The 15,494-nt window shown below is 40.5% G+C and overlaps 1 protein-coding gene across 4 annotated transcripts in view; it reads left to right on the forward strand.

Moving 5' to 3' along the window:
- The first annotated feature begins 265 nt into the window (after positions 1–265).
- The window catches only part of sox13 (SRY-box transcription factor 13), a 62,328-nt gene continuing 47,099 nt past the window's right edge, over positions 266–15,494 (forward strand). For 3 of the 4 annotated variants that reach the window (XM_074640592.1, XM_074640659.1, XM_074640798.1), the window contains exon 1: positions 8,937–9,054. In XM_074640592.1, the coding sequence (XP_074496693.1) occupies positions 8,984–9,054 (71 nt within the window). In that variant the 5' untranslated portion in view covers positions 8,937–8,983. Of the gene's footprint in view, positions 578–8,936; positions 9,055–15,494 lie in introns of those variants that run through there. The other variant, XM_074640727.1, reaches the window with a different exon arrangement.

Raw genomic sequence — 15,494 nt, forward strand, 5'->3', positions numbered from 1 at the left:
AACACAAGCCAAGCAACAGGACGCTGACTTTAGTTGACTTAACGGCCACAGGTGTCGCTGTTAACAAGCAATTCTGAAAGTTACAAACAGTCCCTTTAATTTCTACAGATATACAAAATAAGCTATAAACAAAAATAAACATGATATAAACAGATAGTGCAAATAAAATCGTTTGGGTTTATTTTCTCTCTGTGTGTCCCCACCACCAACCACCTGGAAATCAGTCCCTCTCCCTTTAAGTGGGAGGTGAGCGGCAGTGAGTGTTGGAAACCCAGAGAGCAGATAGAAAGTCACCAGTGAGAGCGACGCTGCGCTCCACGTCTCCAAAACATTTACGCAGCGCAGCTCAGCAGCATTCCGCCTCTTTCTGTCTCTCCGTCATCTTAACCACCAACATCCACCGACCACCGGCTCTGAAGCACCGAGCAGAGACACGCACCGAGCAGCCAAACCACCGAGCTGTGAATGCGGTGAGGAATTAAAGCGGGAGAGGAAGAGGAGGAGGACGAAGGAGGAAGTTTTGTGTTGTTTTTTTTTCTTTCTGTCTCGTGGAGAGCTCAGAGATCACAGAGAACTGGTGAGTGAACTCTTCATCTCATATGTAAATAAAACACATTGTCATTAATCCTTCAGATGCAACAACTCACTGGAAGTCTTTCACAACTTCTAAACATCTCTTATTTATTTATTTATTTGCACATATATATAAAACTGCACAAAATCCAGTCAATGAAAAAAAAAAAAAGAAATGTGTCAGGAGAGGTCAAGAAGCCACAAAGGACCTCCCACCAACCTCTCTTCAAATGTCCTGTGATGTTGTTGTATGTGATCAAACTAGCAGTTTAAAGGGGAACATTGAATTTCCAACTTCCAAACACTTCCACTTTTGCTTCCCTCCCATAATAATTCAAACAGTTTATTCTAACTCTCCACTGTCCTCCTCCTCCAGCTGCAACTCTTTCACTCTCTCTCTTGTGACATCTTGATTTTCCTCTGAATGTGACACAAATGAGAGGCTGACTACTGTGGCAGCGTGCAGATGATGATGATGATGATGGTGGTGGTGATGATGAGGATGATGATGGTGATGTCAGTTCTGTTAGCAGATGCAAATGAGCAGATGTCAGCAGGTTCACTGAGAATAGGTGGCTAAGCATCAACACCTTCTTTTTTTTTTGGTTTTGTTCAGCTGAAAGTTTAGGAAGAATTTATCAAGTTTCAGAGTGACATGTTGTGAAGTTGTGACACCAAGGGGACACTTAAATATGTTGTGAGTTGTTTATATATATATAGACGATTAGACTGTTGTCAGGCTATTAAATAGCCATTGTCAGTCGCTATAAGCCCCATAGATATGGGTCAATAGGGGCCTACTACACCAACACCCCACCGTGTGAAACCAACAATGTGTAGTTGTCTTTGCGTTCGTAGTTATTTTAACCCAAAATACATTTTTCCCTGAACTTAACAAAGTGTTTCTGTTGCCTGAACCTAAAGAAGTTCTAGTTTTGTTACGTAAACCTAAAGAAGTTGTAGTTTTATTGCCTAAACCTAAAGAAGTTGTAGTTTTATCACCTAAATCTTACTGTGTTCAAAACGTGACGTGTCATTCAGTTTTACAACGTGTTAGAACGGCCTGATAACAGTCGAATCGGGCGCATTATTTGGCTCAGGATAGTCTACATACAGTATTTGAAGCACTGGTGCCTGGGATCCCACACAAATCGTCCTTTGAAATCGTTCCGGGGTCCCGGGCATGTGTAAAGAGTCAGGAATAAGGCTCTGTGGTCTACTGTTGATCAACGGGGAGGTTGTCTCGGTGTGAAACAGTTCAGGATACCGTCTGAGTGAAGTGTGGACGGACAGACAGCTGGTCTGGGACCAGCTCAGAGGGGACGTCTCGGTCTCAGCGTAGAGCACAAAGTATGTAAAAGCTCAGTGGGGCTGGTACTGAACAGTGAAGTTGTCTGGTGTGTGTGTGTGTGTGTGTGTGTGTGTGTGTGTGTGTGTGCGCTCGTCTTTACAGTGGCTGGCTGCATACAAAGCTGTCCGTCAGTGGGGAGTCCCTGACCTTTATTTCCGTCAATCTTCTTTCTTTCCTCGTTCGCTCTTCGCTCCCGTCTTCACGCCCCCCTACTGCTGCCACCACTCCTCCTCTTTTCTTTCTTTCTTTCTTTTCATTTTTATAAGGACAGTAACGCTGCATCTCCACATCCTGCAACTTGCATGCACACGCTCCCATCATGCTCTTTGGTCTCCACACAGTGAGAATCGGACGGAGCAGTACATAGGTAAAGCAATTAAAGAGCCTTGCTGTCAGCACACGGTATGCTGCGTACTATATCAACACAGTCTCACGGCAGTTTGTGAAATAGTCACAAAATTTAATCTATTTGATTCATTTACATAGACACAAATTTCCCTTTTTTTCCTCGACGCTCCTCGGCACGACTTTCAACAACGTACTTTTCGTGCTTTTTCCTACAAATGTTCAGCAACACGTGACGAACGTGTCAATTTACGCTCCAGTCTTTTCAAAATCAAACTACTTAGGAATAGATTGACTTGGTTAGGATTAGGCAACAAACTACATAGATAGCTTTAAGAGAAGATCGTGCTTTGGGTTAAAACAACTCCATAAATGGCGTAACTTAAGTACGGAAGTTACGTGACAAATAAAGTTGACTTCTGGTTTCACACGGGACACAAACATCGGTCTTCTGGACAAAGTCTTGTGTTTTTTGACTCATCCATCCACCCTGACGGCCTCCCTACTCGGCGTTCTTTATACTTCTCGGTTCACAATTACGTGGATTACATAAGAATTGATTTCTTGCTGTCTATGTACATGAATTAATACGTTAAATTACTTGACTATTTCACGAGCTGCTGTGCGACTGGGCTGAATATACAGCTTCTATCTCTCTCTGACACACAGACAGGATAATCTCAAGGAGTGGTTTGGCATTTCACCCTTCACCTCTGCACCCCCTCACCCCCCATCTCTTTGTCTTTTGGAGCTTTGTCTTCTCAGGTGAATGGGTTCATGTAGGACGAAAGGTGAACCAGGCGTTCACTCTTTCTCTCTCTCTCTCTCTCTCTGTCTGTCGATCAGGTTGAGTGCTGTCATGTCTCTTACATCATGTTTGGCCGGCAGGTGTCTGTTAAAATCATACATCAGGTCAGGACACGATTTAAATCAGGGAGAAGTTGTATGAAACTCCAGGTAACCGTGGCAACAGTACTTATGCTCCACGCTACAGCCACCAGTTAACTCACCAACAAACTTGTGTTACCATTTACATTCAAGTCACACAACTATGCATCTGATATTTCTAAAAAATAAAACCCAGAAGGTCGTTTTCAAGGTGTTAATTGGAGACACTCCTGGCAAAAACAGAGTTTTTCAAGGCACTGATCAATTTTGGGCTATTTTGCTTCCATAAGATGTCTTTCATTCAGACTAATGGAAAGAAAACATCCAGAATAAACATTTAAGTGTTTATTTTACTACCTTTTTTCCATTTAGGTATGTAGATTTCTCCCAAATTCACCAAAAGTTAGCATTAGATAATGCCTCATTTGCACATTTTGTGGTGATAAATGTTTGTACCATATTCACCTTGCATTCGTCTTGCAAAATGTTGGAGTTTTACAATACATCTTTTCAGTCCCAGACATCCCACAGCGGGGAAATTTGCAATGTTATTGAATGTTATCACTTACATACCTTTTAAATGGAGGGGGATTTTATTCAACTTACATATGGACTCAACCTGACACCATGTATAGCCTACACATTTCAAGTTATTCATCTTAAAAGCTTTCAGAAAATGAAGTGACAAGAAGTGTAGTTCTAATAAATCCAGATATTTAAATATACCAGTCTAAAGCTGACTTTCTAAGGAGAGTCTTTAAGGATTGTGGAAATACCTCCAGAACAGCAGTAAGTGTCATTAAACAACCCTCTGGCTTTTTATTCTCTGGGTGTTTATTTTTTTTGGAAGATCGGATGGTTAGCGCTGTGAGTAATGGCAACTATGAGGGCACTCGGAGAGCGCAGACCTCCACCAAGGCCGCTTCTATAAGTGAAAAATAATGAATGTATCCGCCCCCGTGATTCAGATCTGCTCCATAATGTAATGGGTTCTTTGGCCCATGCTTCACCCTTTCTCTTCTTTTTGACAAACAAACCGAACCGAAAACATGACCTCCTTGGCGGAGGTACTTAGAGCTAGACCGATAAATCAACCACGCTCATTTATCGTCCGATATCAGCTCACTGCAGAGATATTGGTATTGTTTTAGTATCGATTTGTTCGTATAACAGTCACAAGGGCTGCCCCCTCTTAGTCAATTAGTCGACTAATCATCACTTTGGTCTTAGCTGACTAAGATTTCTTAAAGCTGAAGGAGGCGAGATTTTGAGCCAATATGATTAAAAAAAGTTATTTTTATAAAACGGTAACCTGAAAAAAATGATGTTCCTCTGTGTCCTCCGGTGCTCCTAACGGCATCTGCAAGATTTCACAGACCGGAGGAAAACAGCCGCCATTGTAGAAATCTGGTGAAGGAACGCCAAGTTCTGGTCACATGACCGGAGCACAGCCAATAGGAACGCTCTCTCAATGAAATGACCTGTGATTGGTCAAAGTCTCCCGTCACGGGTTAGATGTTTTAAAGCCTGAAAACAGAGCCATGAGGAGGAGCAGAAGTCTAGTTTTCTCTCAGAACACTTGAATTACAATATGCTGAAAGTTTATTATGGGATTTTTGCCCAATGATGCCAAAAATATATTCTGACTACTGCAGCTTTAAGTCAATTATTCATTTTAATGCCTTTTTTTTCATGCTGAATAACTTATTTTTAAGAAACATCTCTGATAAACAAGATATAAAGTGGGGCTGTTGTGTGATTCTTTGTGGAGAAATTTAGTTTTACAGATCTGCCGCTTAAATCGATTATTCGATAAAATCATGTGATAGTTGACCAAGAGTGTTTTTGGTCGAGGACCATTTAGGGCTGTCAATCGATTGAGGTATTCAGTCTTGTTTGGTCACATGGTTGTCCACGGTTAGTCACGATTAATTACAGGTTGATTGCACATTTTGTTATTGTTATTGTGTATTTGTTATTGGAAATCAATCGCTATTGCTCACAATTAAAAAAACAAATGTAAAAGATCCATATCGAGTTGGCTTGTTTATGTTATTTATGTAAAAGAAAATAATCCATCTGTCTATATATCATTATTGGATTTCAGTGTCGGCCTCAAAAATATACCAAACTAACCCGACTATAGGTTTACAACAAAGGATGACGATGTTTTGTAGAGCTTCTCCAGCCGTGTTGTTATCGCTATAATGCACTCCACAGCGTTCCAATGTAGAAAATAATGGACTCCACCTTACCTGTTAAGTACAGTCTTTATATCAGGACACCTAGCAGGCATTATTTTTTAACATATTCGTCATACTTGCGTTAGACTTTTGAATTTGTTGTTCTAAATGATTATTTGATGTGAGTGTTGAGGTGAGAATTTGTGCGTGTGCATGTGTGTGTGTGTGTGTGTGCACACCGTTTCCTATACATCGGACGTCTCAGAGCAGACAAAGGTTTTTTCCCCTCTCTCCTCCTGACCTCCTATATCCTCTCCACATTGTTCTCTGATTCCTATTGAACCAGGAGTCCACAGAGAAACACCACAATGGAGAATATAACGGTGTGTCTGTGTGTGTGTGTGTGTGTGTGTGTGTGTGTGTGTGTGTGTGTGTGTACTCCTGAGCCTCTCCTTTAGCGCAGTGTGAGGCCAAGCCAATCACACAGAACAATGCTGGGTTCGGGGAAGCCTTCTGATCTCTTTAAATAAAAACCCTCTCATTGTCTCCTTCTGGAAGAATCACAAGAAGTGTGAACGTTAAAACACTCGGCTGGTTGACTGACTGATGAACACACCGACAGCTGACAGCTGACAGCCGACAGCCGACAGTTTCATCCTCATGTGACAACAGAAACTTTTCATCTGAGTCTTTTCGCTGCTCGTTTAATAGGCTCTTTAATACGATCACATCATGACACCCTTCTACACATTTTAGCCGTCCAAATGAATGACTATTGCCCGGTTCAGACTACACGATATCAGCCCAATTATAGCCCGACACGGCCGTCGTAGGGTGTCGACTCGGATCGGGAACGATAAATGAGTGTCGTGTGCGACAATCGATCGTTTTATCTCGTGCAGTGTGTCATAGTACACGACAACCGACGCAGAAAGTAGTCAGAAAGTCTAGCATGTTTGATTTATTTTTTTTTTGTTTCCACGACATGTTCCGTCACGGCCGTGAAATTGACCAGCTGAGTACGGACGCACAGCTGTAAACAGAAGGCTACTTATTATGCAGAATTATGTCATCGGACCTTCAACTGCTGCCGGACCTTGCTGTAGGATATTCAATCTAGGTTGTGTCGGAGTAAAAAAACACCACCGCCGTTGCGTCTTTGCTCATTGGAGCATCCCGTTGCGCGCACACTTTCCCTTCTCCCTGCGAATTTGATTTTTATTGTTTTCCCCCAGAGCCTCGTGGGCCCCTTCACATGGTCGGGTCCAGGGGCTTGAGCCCCGGTGAGCCTGTATATATTAAGACAGCGGTGCCGGGAGAGTGTGTTTTGTCGGAACAGGGGACCGACGTAGAGTCCGACGTGTGTCACGATAATTATGACTCTCAATCGTCTAATCTGACATAGTGACCATCGTAACTGTCATAAATATTGTGTAGTCTGATCCCGGCATAAGTAGTGAATTATATCATTTTTTAAAATGTTTAGATAAGGATGCACCAATCAAACTTTTTCAGTCCCGATAGCGATGCCTGGACTTTGCCTCGCTGTGTGGAAGAGACTGGGATCATTCTTTTATGTGTAAGGCAACATCAGGCTTGACTTAAACACTGCTTTACTTGCTTTGTAAAACAAAATGTAACCAATAAGAACATAGATATATGTAAGGGATAATGTACAGCGAGCCGGTCATTGTTGTGAAAGAATCCTCTCATCGCCCTGAAGGTTGATTCTTTCACAACAATGACCCGCTAGCTGAAGGTTATCCCGCTTATCACACAGATACTTACTGAAGAAATCAATATTTTGACACAAAAACGGTCCGCCAGAGTCCGACATCAGAACTGCGCCCATAGCAACGGTCTGTTATACATAGCAATGGTCTGCTTTAAATAGCAACGGTCTGCTATACATAGCAACGGTCTGTTATACATAGAGAAAATGAGCATGATATGGGACCTTTAAATGTGAGTATTTTCTGGTTTCTTTCCTCCTCTATGACAGTAAACTGAATATCTTTGAGTTGTGGACAAAACAAGACATTTGAGGACGTCATCTTGGGCTTTGAGGAAACACTGTTCGACATTTTTTACCATTTTCTGACATTTTATAGATCAAACAACGAATCGATTAATCGAGAAAAATAATCGACAGATTAATCGACAATGAAAGTAATCGTTAGCTGCAGCCCTAAAAATGAAAAAGGTGTTTAAATTATGACCTGCAGTGTGTACTAACGTGACTTTTTCTGTGTTAGACAGCAATGAAACTTGAAATTTCAGTTTAACTACTTTATAAACCTGAATACCGGTGATTTGATTTCACTTTGACAATTAAAAAGAAAACACACAACAGAAACAATCCTTTTGAGTAGCTGCTAATTGTGTCGATTGATGATTAATCCATCAACAGAAAACTAATCTGCTGCTATTTTAACAATCAGTTCGATGTTTCAGTTAGTTTTCAAGCAAAAATGGAAAAAGAAATCTATTTTTTTTTGTTGTTTTTTTCACTTTTTTTGCAATCTTTTAGTCGTGTGTAGCGTGTGGTTGATATCTTTTATTCTAGAATCAGTATTATAATTGTTATAATTCCATTTTTTTATAATATCTTATTCCGCTTTTGCTGTAATACCTTCTCATCTTATACCTTTTTATCTTATTTTTGTTGTTTTATATATGTAATACTTCTTAAATGTTCTTATTTTACATGTTATTGTCGTATATGGTCTTTTTTTATTTAAAGCACATTGAGTCTACGCCTGTCGTATGAAATGTGCTATATAATATATATAATATGTTACCTTTGGGACATTGTGATTCTCATTTTCCTCTGATAGTTAACTGACACAATTAATCAGAAATCCAGAAAATAACCGTCAGCTGTACTTTAAAAAAGCGTAGAGATGTTGTTGGAGGTGGTGACATCAGCTTGACGGAACTTTTTGTGGTGTCAATTCTGAATTTCATAGTCTATATATTCATGTTTCTATTCAGGCAAAGTGTTTCTCTCTTCTCGCTCTGCGACTTAAAAAGCGGATAAAATGAGATTATCCAGGTTAATTCTTCACTACATCCTTTGATAAGACCGCGTTATCACGGTCGGGTTTCTATGCCTCATAATGTCCTCTTTTGCATTATGCAACAGCCCGCTCTCCTCGCGTTAATGATTCTGTACATCAATATCGCAAAGACAAAAAATCCAGTACATTTAGTGTAAGTGCTGAGAATCTCTTCTTTCTTTTTTTTTATAAGAGCTGCCTGATGTGAGAGCTTCTCGGTCACCCTTTAAGTGCCGAGACGCACTTTTTTTTATATCTTTGAGGCTAACGGCGAGAAAGAGCAGTAATTATAAAACGGAGATGTTTAAAGAAGCAATTCATCTCTTTGTGAACGGAAACACAAAGGTGGAAAGGTTCTCGTTGCCTCATCTTTGGGACTTTTTTTTTATAAAGACACTTTCCACCTGTTGCCTTGATAGAGGAAGAAAAGAAAAAGATGACTGAACTTCATAGGAAACACACACACACACACACACACACACAGAACACACACACACACAGAACACACACACACACACACAGAACACACACACACCCCGTGGTTCATGCTGGGCGGGTGATAAATTCCAAGTCTTAAACTGGTGATGGGCCACTCTCAAGAGACACCTAGAGACACACACAACCCTGCAAACGTCTACACACACACAGCTTCAAGGTAAGACTCCTGCAGCAAAACCTCAGTCATATGAGTGAGATGCTCGCAAGGTTAAATATCTTCTTCTTTCGTATGTTTGTTTGTGAGGCGTGTGTGTGAGGTAGTTTTATGTTCTGTAAAGCTGCAGATTAAAAACAGGGATTGTAAATGATATTTGACTCTTTACGTTCCGCCAGCTGTGCTCTCTGGATTCGTGCACTCACTCGTCCACGGACGCTGTCATAAGCTCATAATAACGCGCTAATACTGCAGGAGGTTTTAAGCCCGCGCTCTCAGCCACGGCAGGCTATTTATCAACAGCTGTAAATCAAGTTTTTGAAGAAGAAAGAACGGAAGCATTCTTGAACGCTGCCCTGCATTTCTCATGAACACTTTCTAATCCCTTTAAGAAAGAAGGAAAGCATTTCTGAACTTTTCCTCACTGTGTGTGTGTGTGTGTGTGTGTGTGTGCACGCCTGTGTTTGGATGATGCACGTGTGTTCATTCATCACACGCAATGTCAAAATGCAAGCTCCTACAGGACTAAGGTGTGTTTCATTAAATATAGTGTTGAGAGGGAAGCTTTTGTTGGGAAGTATGTGGGTTATTTTTTTAAAATTCTGATGTGTTGTCCGTAGCTACAGGTTCCTTTTGTCTCTCCGTTCCCATAATGCTCGTCACATAACGGCCCTGTATTGTTCAGCGTACGAGACATGAATGAGCATGAAGCGTGCGTACTTTACATACTGTTTTACAAACTGTTAGTTACACCTCTGTTTATATACGAACATATTTATTACTTCTCCGTACATACTGCATTCCTGTTAACTCGGGCTGTCAGTCAGTTAAAATAGTTAATCACGATACATTTTTTATCAGTTCAAAATGCACCTTGAAGGGAGATTTGGAGTATTTAATCCTCTTATCAACATGGGAGTGGACAAATATGCTGCTTTATGCAAATGTATGTATATATTTATTATTGTAAATCAATTAACAACACAAAACAATGACAGATATTGATCCAGAAACCCTCACAGGTACTGCATTTAGCATAAAACAATATGCTCAAATCATAACATGGCAAACTGCAGCCCAACAGGCAACAACAGCTGTCAGTGTGTCAGTGTGCTGACTTGACTATGACTTGCCCCAAACTGCATGTGATTATCATAAAGTGGGCATGTCTGTAAAGGGGAGACTCGTGGGTACCCATAAAACCCATTTACATTGACATATCTGGAGGTCAGAGGTCAAGGGACCCCTTTGAAAATGGCCTTGCCAGTTTTTCCTCGCCAAAATTTAGCGTAAGTTTGGAGCGTTATTTAACCTCCTTCATGACAAGCTAGTATAACATGGTTGGTACTGATGGATTCTTTAGGTTTTCTAGTTTCATATGATGCCAGTATCTTCACTCTAGCTTTAAAACTGAGCCCGCTACAACCTAGAAATTGCATTAATGCGTTAAAATGAATTTGCTTTAATGAGTTATTATCGCATTAACTCTGACAGCCCTAATTTTTAGTAATTAGTAACATTTACATTACTATCTTATATTTACTTATGTTCATATTCATTTTAACTGCACTATTTTACGCCTTAGATTATCATTTTGCTTTTACATTTACTTGTGTGCTTTCCTCTTTTATATTTACATGTCTTATGAGCATTGTTGAAGCAATGTGAGAAGAAGATTTTCATTGCTGGGTTTGACAAATGACAAATAAAAAACCTTAAAGAGAGAAAAAAGAATAAAAAAATCTCATGAGAGGATTTAGTTGTTGCTCTGATCCTGATGTGGAGCTTTAAATGAACAAAGTGTGATGAAAGTTAGCTGCAGAGATATGGAAGAATTTGACATTTTACAACGACCTCACTGCCCGGAGGCTCAGCTCGCCTTTTCAGTATTTTTTATAATAGTTTCAGCTTCTTTTTTACGACTTTTTTTTCAGCGTTAACCAACAGATTTGCATTGCCATCAGAGAAGGGCGAAACAAACAGACGTTTTTTTGTGTTCGCCGTGACTGAAGCTCCTTTTTTTTTCCATCCGATTTGTTTATTTCTGTGCCGATAATGAGAATTCACAAACCGGCTATTGATACGCGAGCTCTGCACGCACAAATAAAAAACATACCAGCTTCCTGGTTCATTTACATGACTTTCCCCCCCTCAAACAACGCCGCCTTGTTCTCTAATGAAACCTTAAGTTGATTTTTTTTAAAAACACAAGACTCCTACTCTTCACCTGTTTGTGCGTGTGGCAAATGACCGTTTGTTTGCTCCACAGCAGTCCAGTGGCACGATTTGCATTTTCATTCAAAATCAGTGAAAACTAAAGCGCCAGCAGGCCGTTATGTGTCCGCTTTGTTAGAGGTTGGTTGCTTGTTTGACTCTGACATTTGTGGTTATTGTGCAACATACAAAAACAGATCCGCTCTGACACTTCTTTGAGCTCTGATATGACTCTCATTCATGGTGCGATTCATATCTTTTAGTCCCTAATAAATGAAAGAAACTACTTCCTCTGCATTGAAGCCTCTTTAAAATCTTCTCTGATGTTTCTGACGGAGGATGTAACTGCAGCTTTTCTGCATTTTTTTTTTTATCTCCCGCTCACCACATCTGCATGATGATAACTTCTTCGAAAAATCGCGTGCTCACTTTTTCGGTCCCGTGCAGCGAGACGGTGGGATATCTCCGTCTCCATCGCGTATCCCCCCCGCCATTCTCAACATCTCAATTTAAATAATGCCGGATCAAACCTACAAAGTCAGCAGGGAAATAAAACATGAAAATACATGATGTATGGTATATCTCAGTGTGTCAGAAAGAGGGAAGAAAAGAGATTGATGGTAGATGGTTTCGTAGCAACAGTTACAAACCCTGAACTGGTGTTATTATACTCGCTGTTGTTCCTCCGCAGTCAGATAAGGATCACCCCCCACCCCCCATGTTTTAATGCTTTTTTTTTATGTCTTGGTTTTGTCATTAGCTGAAGTGTTACACAATTGAAGGAGAAACCACCCAGATAAATTTCACTATGTGGCATTTAACTACTTTATCAGCCTGTCACCTCTAAACACAAAGACCCCTGAAGACTGTGTGAAGAATGGAGAACTTTCTACACAAATTATAAAACAATATCTACTTTTTAGTCGTGTAGAAAAGTGTACTGCAGCAGGGTCTGACGGTCTGCAGTCCTGGTTCTGGTTCTCCCGTGGCATCCCCTTCCCAGCAATACGGCCAGAACCACCAGCAGCGTGGTGTCGGTGTAGGCCAGAGATCTGCAACCTGCAGCTCCAGAGCCACATACGTCTCTTCAGCTCCTCTCCAGTGGCTCCCTGGGGATTTTTAAAAATGGAAATGAAAAACTGTTTTTATGTTTACATTTTCATTTTTATTTATCATTGTTGTAGGTCTATGGTACGACGGTACGACGGAGTATTAGGGCCACATTGAGGGAAAAAAATGAATCTGAGATTTCGAGAATAAAGTCATAATATTATAAAGTAGTAAGTTTACGTGTTGTTTTTTTTTCTCGTAAAGTTATGACTTTATTCTGGAAATCTCCGATTTCTTTTTTTCCCTCATTGTGACCCTAATACTCTGTAGTACATTTGCACTTGGGTCCTCACTGCATTAGACTTATATACTACATACGTAGACTATAAACTGTGTTACCTTCATGTGTTACCTTTGATAGTAAAGGTTGCTGACCCCTGGTGTCGCTCATTAAATTGACATTGTTTCATCATTAACTCCAGTGACTCCTGTTGTTAAAATGAAATCTCCAGATTGAGAGTTGCTTTGTTTTTACATGAACAGCTAAGCCGAGCAGGTATCGTACATCATGGGGTGGCTGTGGCAGAGAGGTAGAGCGGGTCATCCACCAATCTGAAGGTCGGTGGTTTGATCCCCGGCTCCTCCAGTCCACATGTTGAAGTATGCAAGAACTCCAAAAGTGTGTGTGTGAATGAGTATTTAGATCCTGGTGGGCAAAGTTGGCACCTTTCATGGCAGCCTCTGCCATCAGTGGATAAATGGGTGGATGCTGACATGTACGCGTAAAGCGCTTTGAGTGGTCAGAAGACCAGAAAAGCGCCGTATAAGTCCATTTACCGTTTACATTTCCACCTTGTCTGCAGCATTCAACCCCAATCCTTTCAAAACAGGTCACAAATAAATAGTTTCTGTTTAAAAAACACACCAAGTCACTTCCTGAAGCCGCTGGGCTCTGTAGTTTTTAGCAAACTTTACTCAAACAGGAGGAGACGGTGCATTTGTTGGGGACTATTTTCAGCTGCGGATTAATCCACATTTGGAGCTCTAGTGCAGTGATTCTGTGAAAGTGGGGTCTGTGGCACTCTGGGAAAAGTTTTCTGATTCATTTAATTTAAATTATCATGATATAGAATATGTTTTTTTAGTTTTCTTTTACAAAAGACTTCAGTTAAACAAATAATATTTTTTAATTTATAAATTTATAATCTAACAAATCTATATTAGAATCAGCAAATATATTTAATACATGTCTTAATCTCTTTCTAATACATGTATCCTGTGTTGTTCGTTCATATAACTAAGACTGTAGAAGTGTAAAAAATAGGCAAATTATTCCAAAGGGACGTACATGAAGTGTTCCCGTTATATTCTCATCTTGTGAGGAAGTCCTTGCCTGAAGATTGTGAAACTCTGTTCTAGTGACAGCAGGACACTGTGTGTGTTCATTGAAGTGTTTTTAAAAGTGTTTGGAGCTCTATACAGAGGAGTAAGATATATCCCATAATACATGTGAACCGATTCATCGGTGTCGGCTGATATTCGCCTCGTTGATCGGTAAATAAGATGAACATTTGCCGTTGGCAGTGGCCGACATTTTCATCTGTTGTGTCGCATCAATGTTGCTCTTTCTCATGTGAAAGACGGTTGTATTAAAGGTTGTTTCATAAATTTGTATGATTGAATTTGTGCAAAGACAGTGTGATGAAAAATGCTGAATGACTTTAAAACAGCTCAGTTATTTTATTTTTTAATAATTAAGAGGTCTTTGTTTCCCTGGAACAAAAGGGGAATAAATAAAAGCAAATAAACAAAAACACTAGTGCATCCCCCGGTGAGTCAGATCAATTCATTGTTGGTTTTGGTGTTTTCACAAGATGTCGAAATCTAGAAAAATCCCCAGCTTTATCCTTTGGTGGAACACAACATTGACATATCATCACCTTTTTTAAGTTGACACGATGCACTTGTTAGCAAACAGTATTTTATTTACACATCCAGTTGTTATGGAGCAAATTTGCCCGATTCTACAAGAAGCGCGATTCAATATTACGATTTATTGTGATTTTTTTGGATAACTTTTTTAACATTAGACCATGGGGAAAAATTGTACTCATATCTAAATTAATTTAATTTATGCCTTCTGAGGTTTGTTTTGGTTGACGGATACGGAACAGATATGACGTCACGTTACTCAAGACTACAACAATAAAAGCGGTAACTTCCGTCTACCTCCGCAGAGACTCAGATGAAGCAAATATATTGATTCTGGCATTAAAAAAAATCTATTTCAAAATAATTTCATAGTTGAATAGATTTTTTTTCCCACCCCTGTGTTAGTCCAGTATTCACTCTCTTTTAGCTCCTGAGTGAAATATCTTTCTGCTGTTTAGAAGGTTTTTAGAGCTTTTTCCCCACGGCCGAAAACGCCGCTATGAGAGTGGCGAGCATATACAGTATGTTCACGGCCCATGCTTTCATCTTCCTTTCTGCTTCTTGAATTGACTGGCTTTTGACATTGACTCTTTTGTTAGCGCTTTATAAGCACCGACAAAAGATTCAATCGATTAAAAAAAAACAACTGTGTTTTTCCTATTTCAGACTCCATCCATCCGGAGACGCACACACACACACACACACACATATATATATATATATATATATATATATATATATATATATATATATATATATCTGCTGCCGTGTAGTCGTGTCTGTCTGTCTGTGGGCCGGGCCGGGCTCTGTGTGTGCGAAGCCAGGCGGCGTGTCATTACTGCGGCCAGCCAGCCAACTTCAGACATGATCTCTAGCTTATTGGAGCTGGTTAAGACCTATGGCACTAAGTTGTTTGTGGCATAAGCGCAGCTATACTTGTGAAACACACGCACGCACGCACGCACGCACGCACGCACGCACGCACGCACACACACACATAGCGAAGACCTCCTGCGGTTTCTCAATGCTGAGACGAACAGGCCCTCAGCAGAATCACCTGTTGTGCTCCTTACTGCTCAAAGGCGTTTCCATAGTAACACCTCAGAGCCGTGGCCCCTTGGTCTTTAAGACCCTCTGCAAACATAGACCCCCACTACCGCCGTTACAAACTCCATAAAACAAACACACACACACACACACACACACACACACACACACACACACACACATACGTTGAGCACACGTGG

This window comes from Sebastes fasciatus, chromosome 1 (genome assembly GCF_043250625.1).
Source record: "Sebastes fasciatus isolate fSebFas1 chromosome 1, fSebFas1.pri, whole genome shotgun sequence".
NCBI lineage: Eukaryota > Metazoa > Chordata > Actinopteri > Perciformes > Sebastidae > Sebastes > Sebastes fasciatus.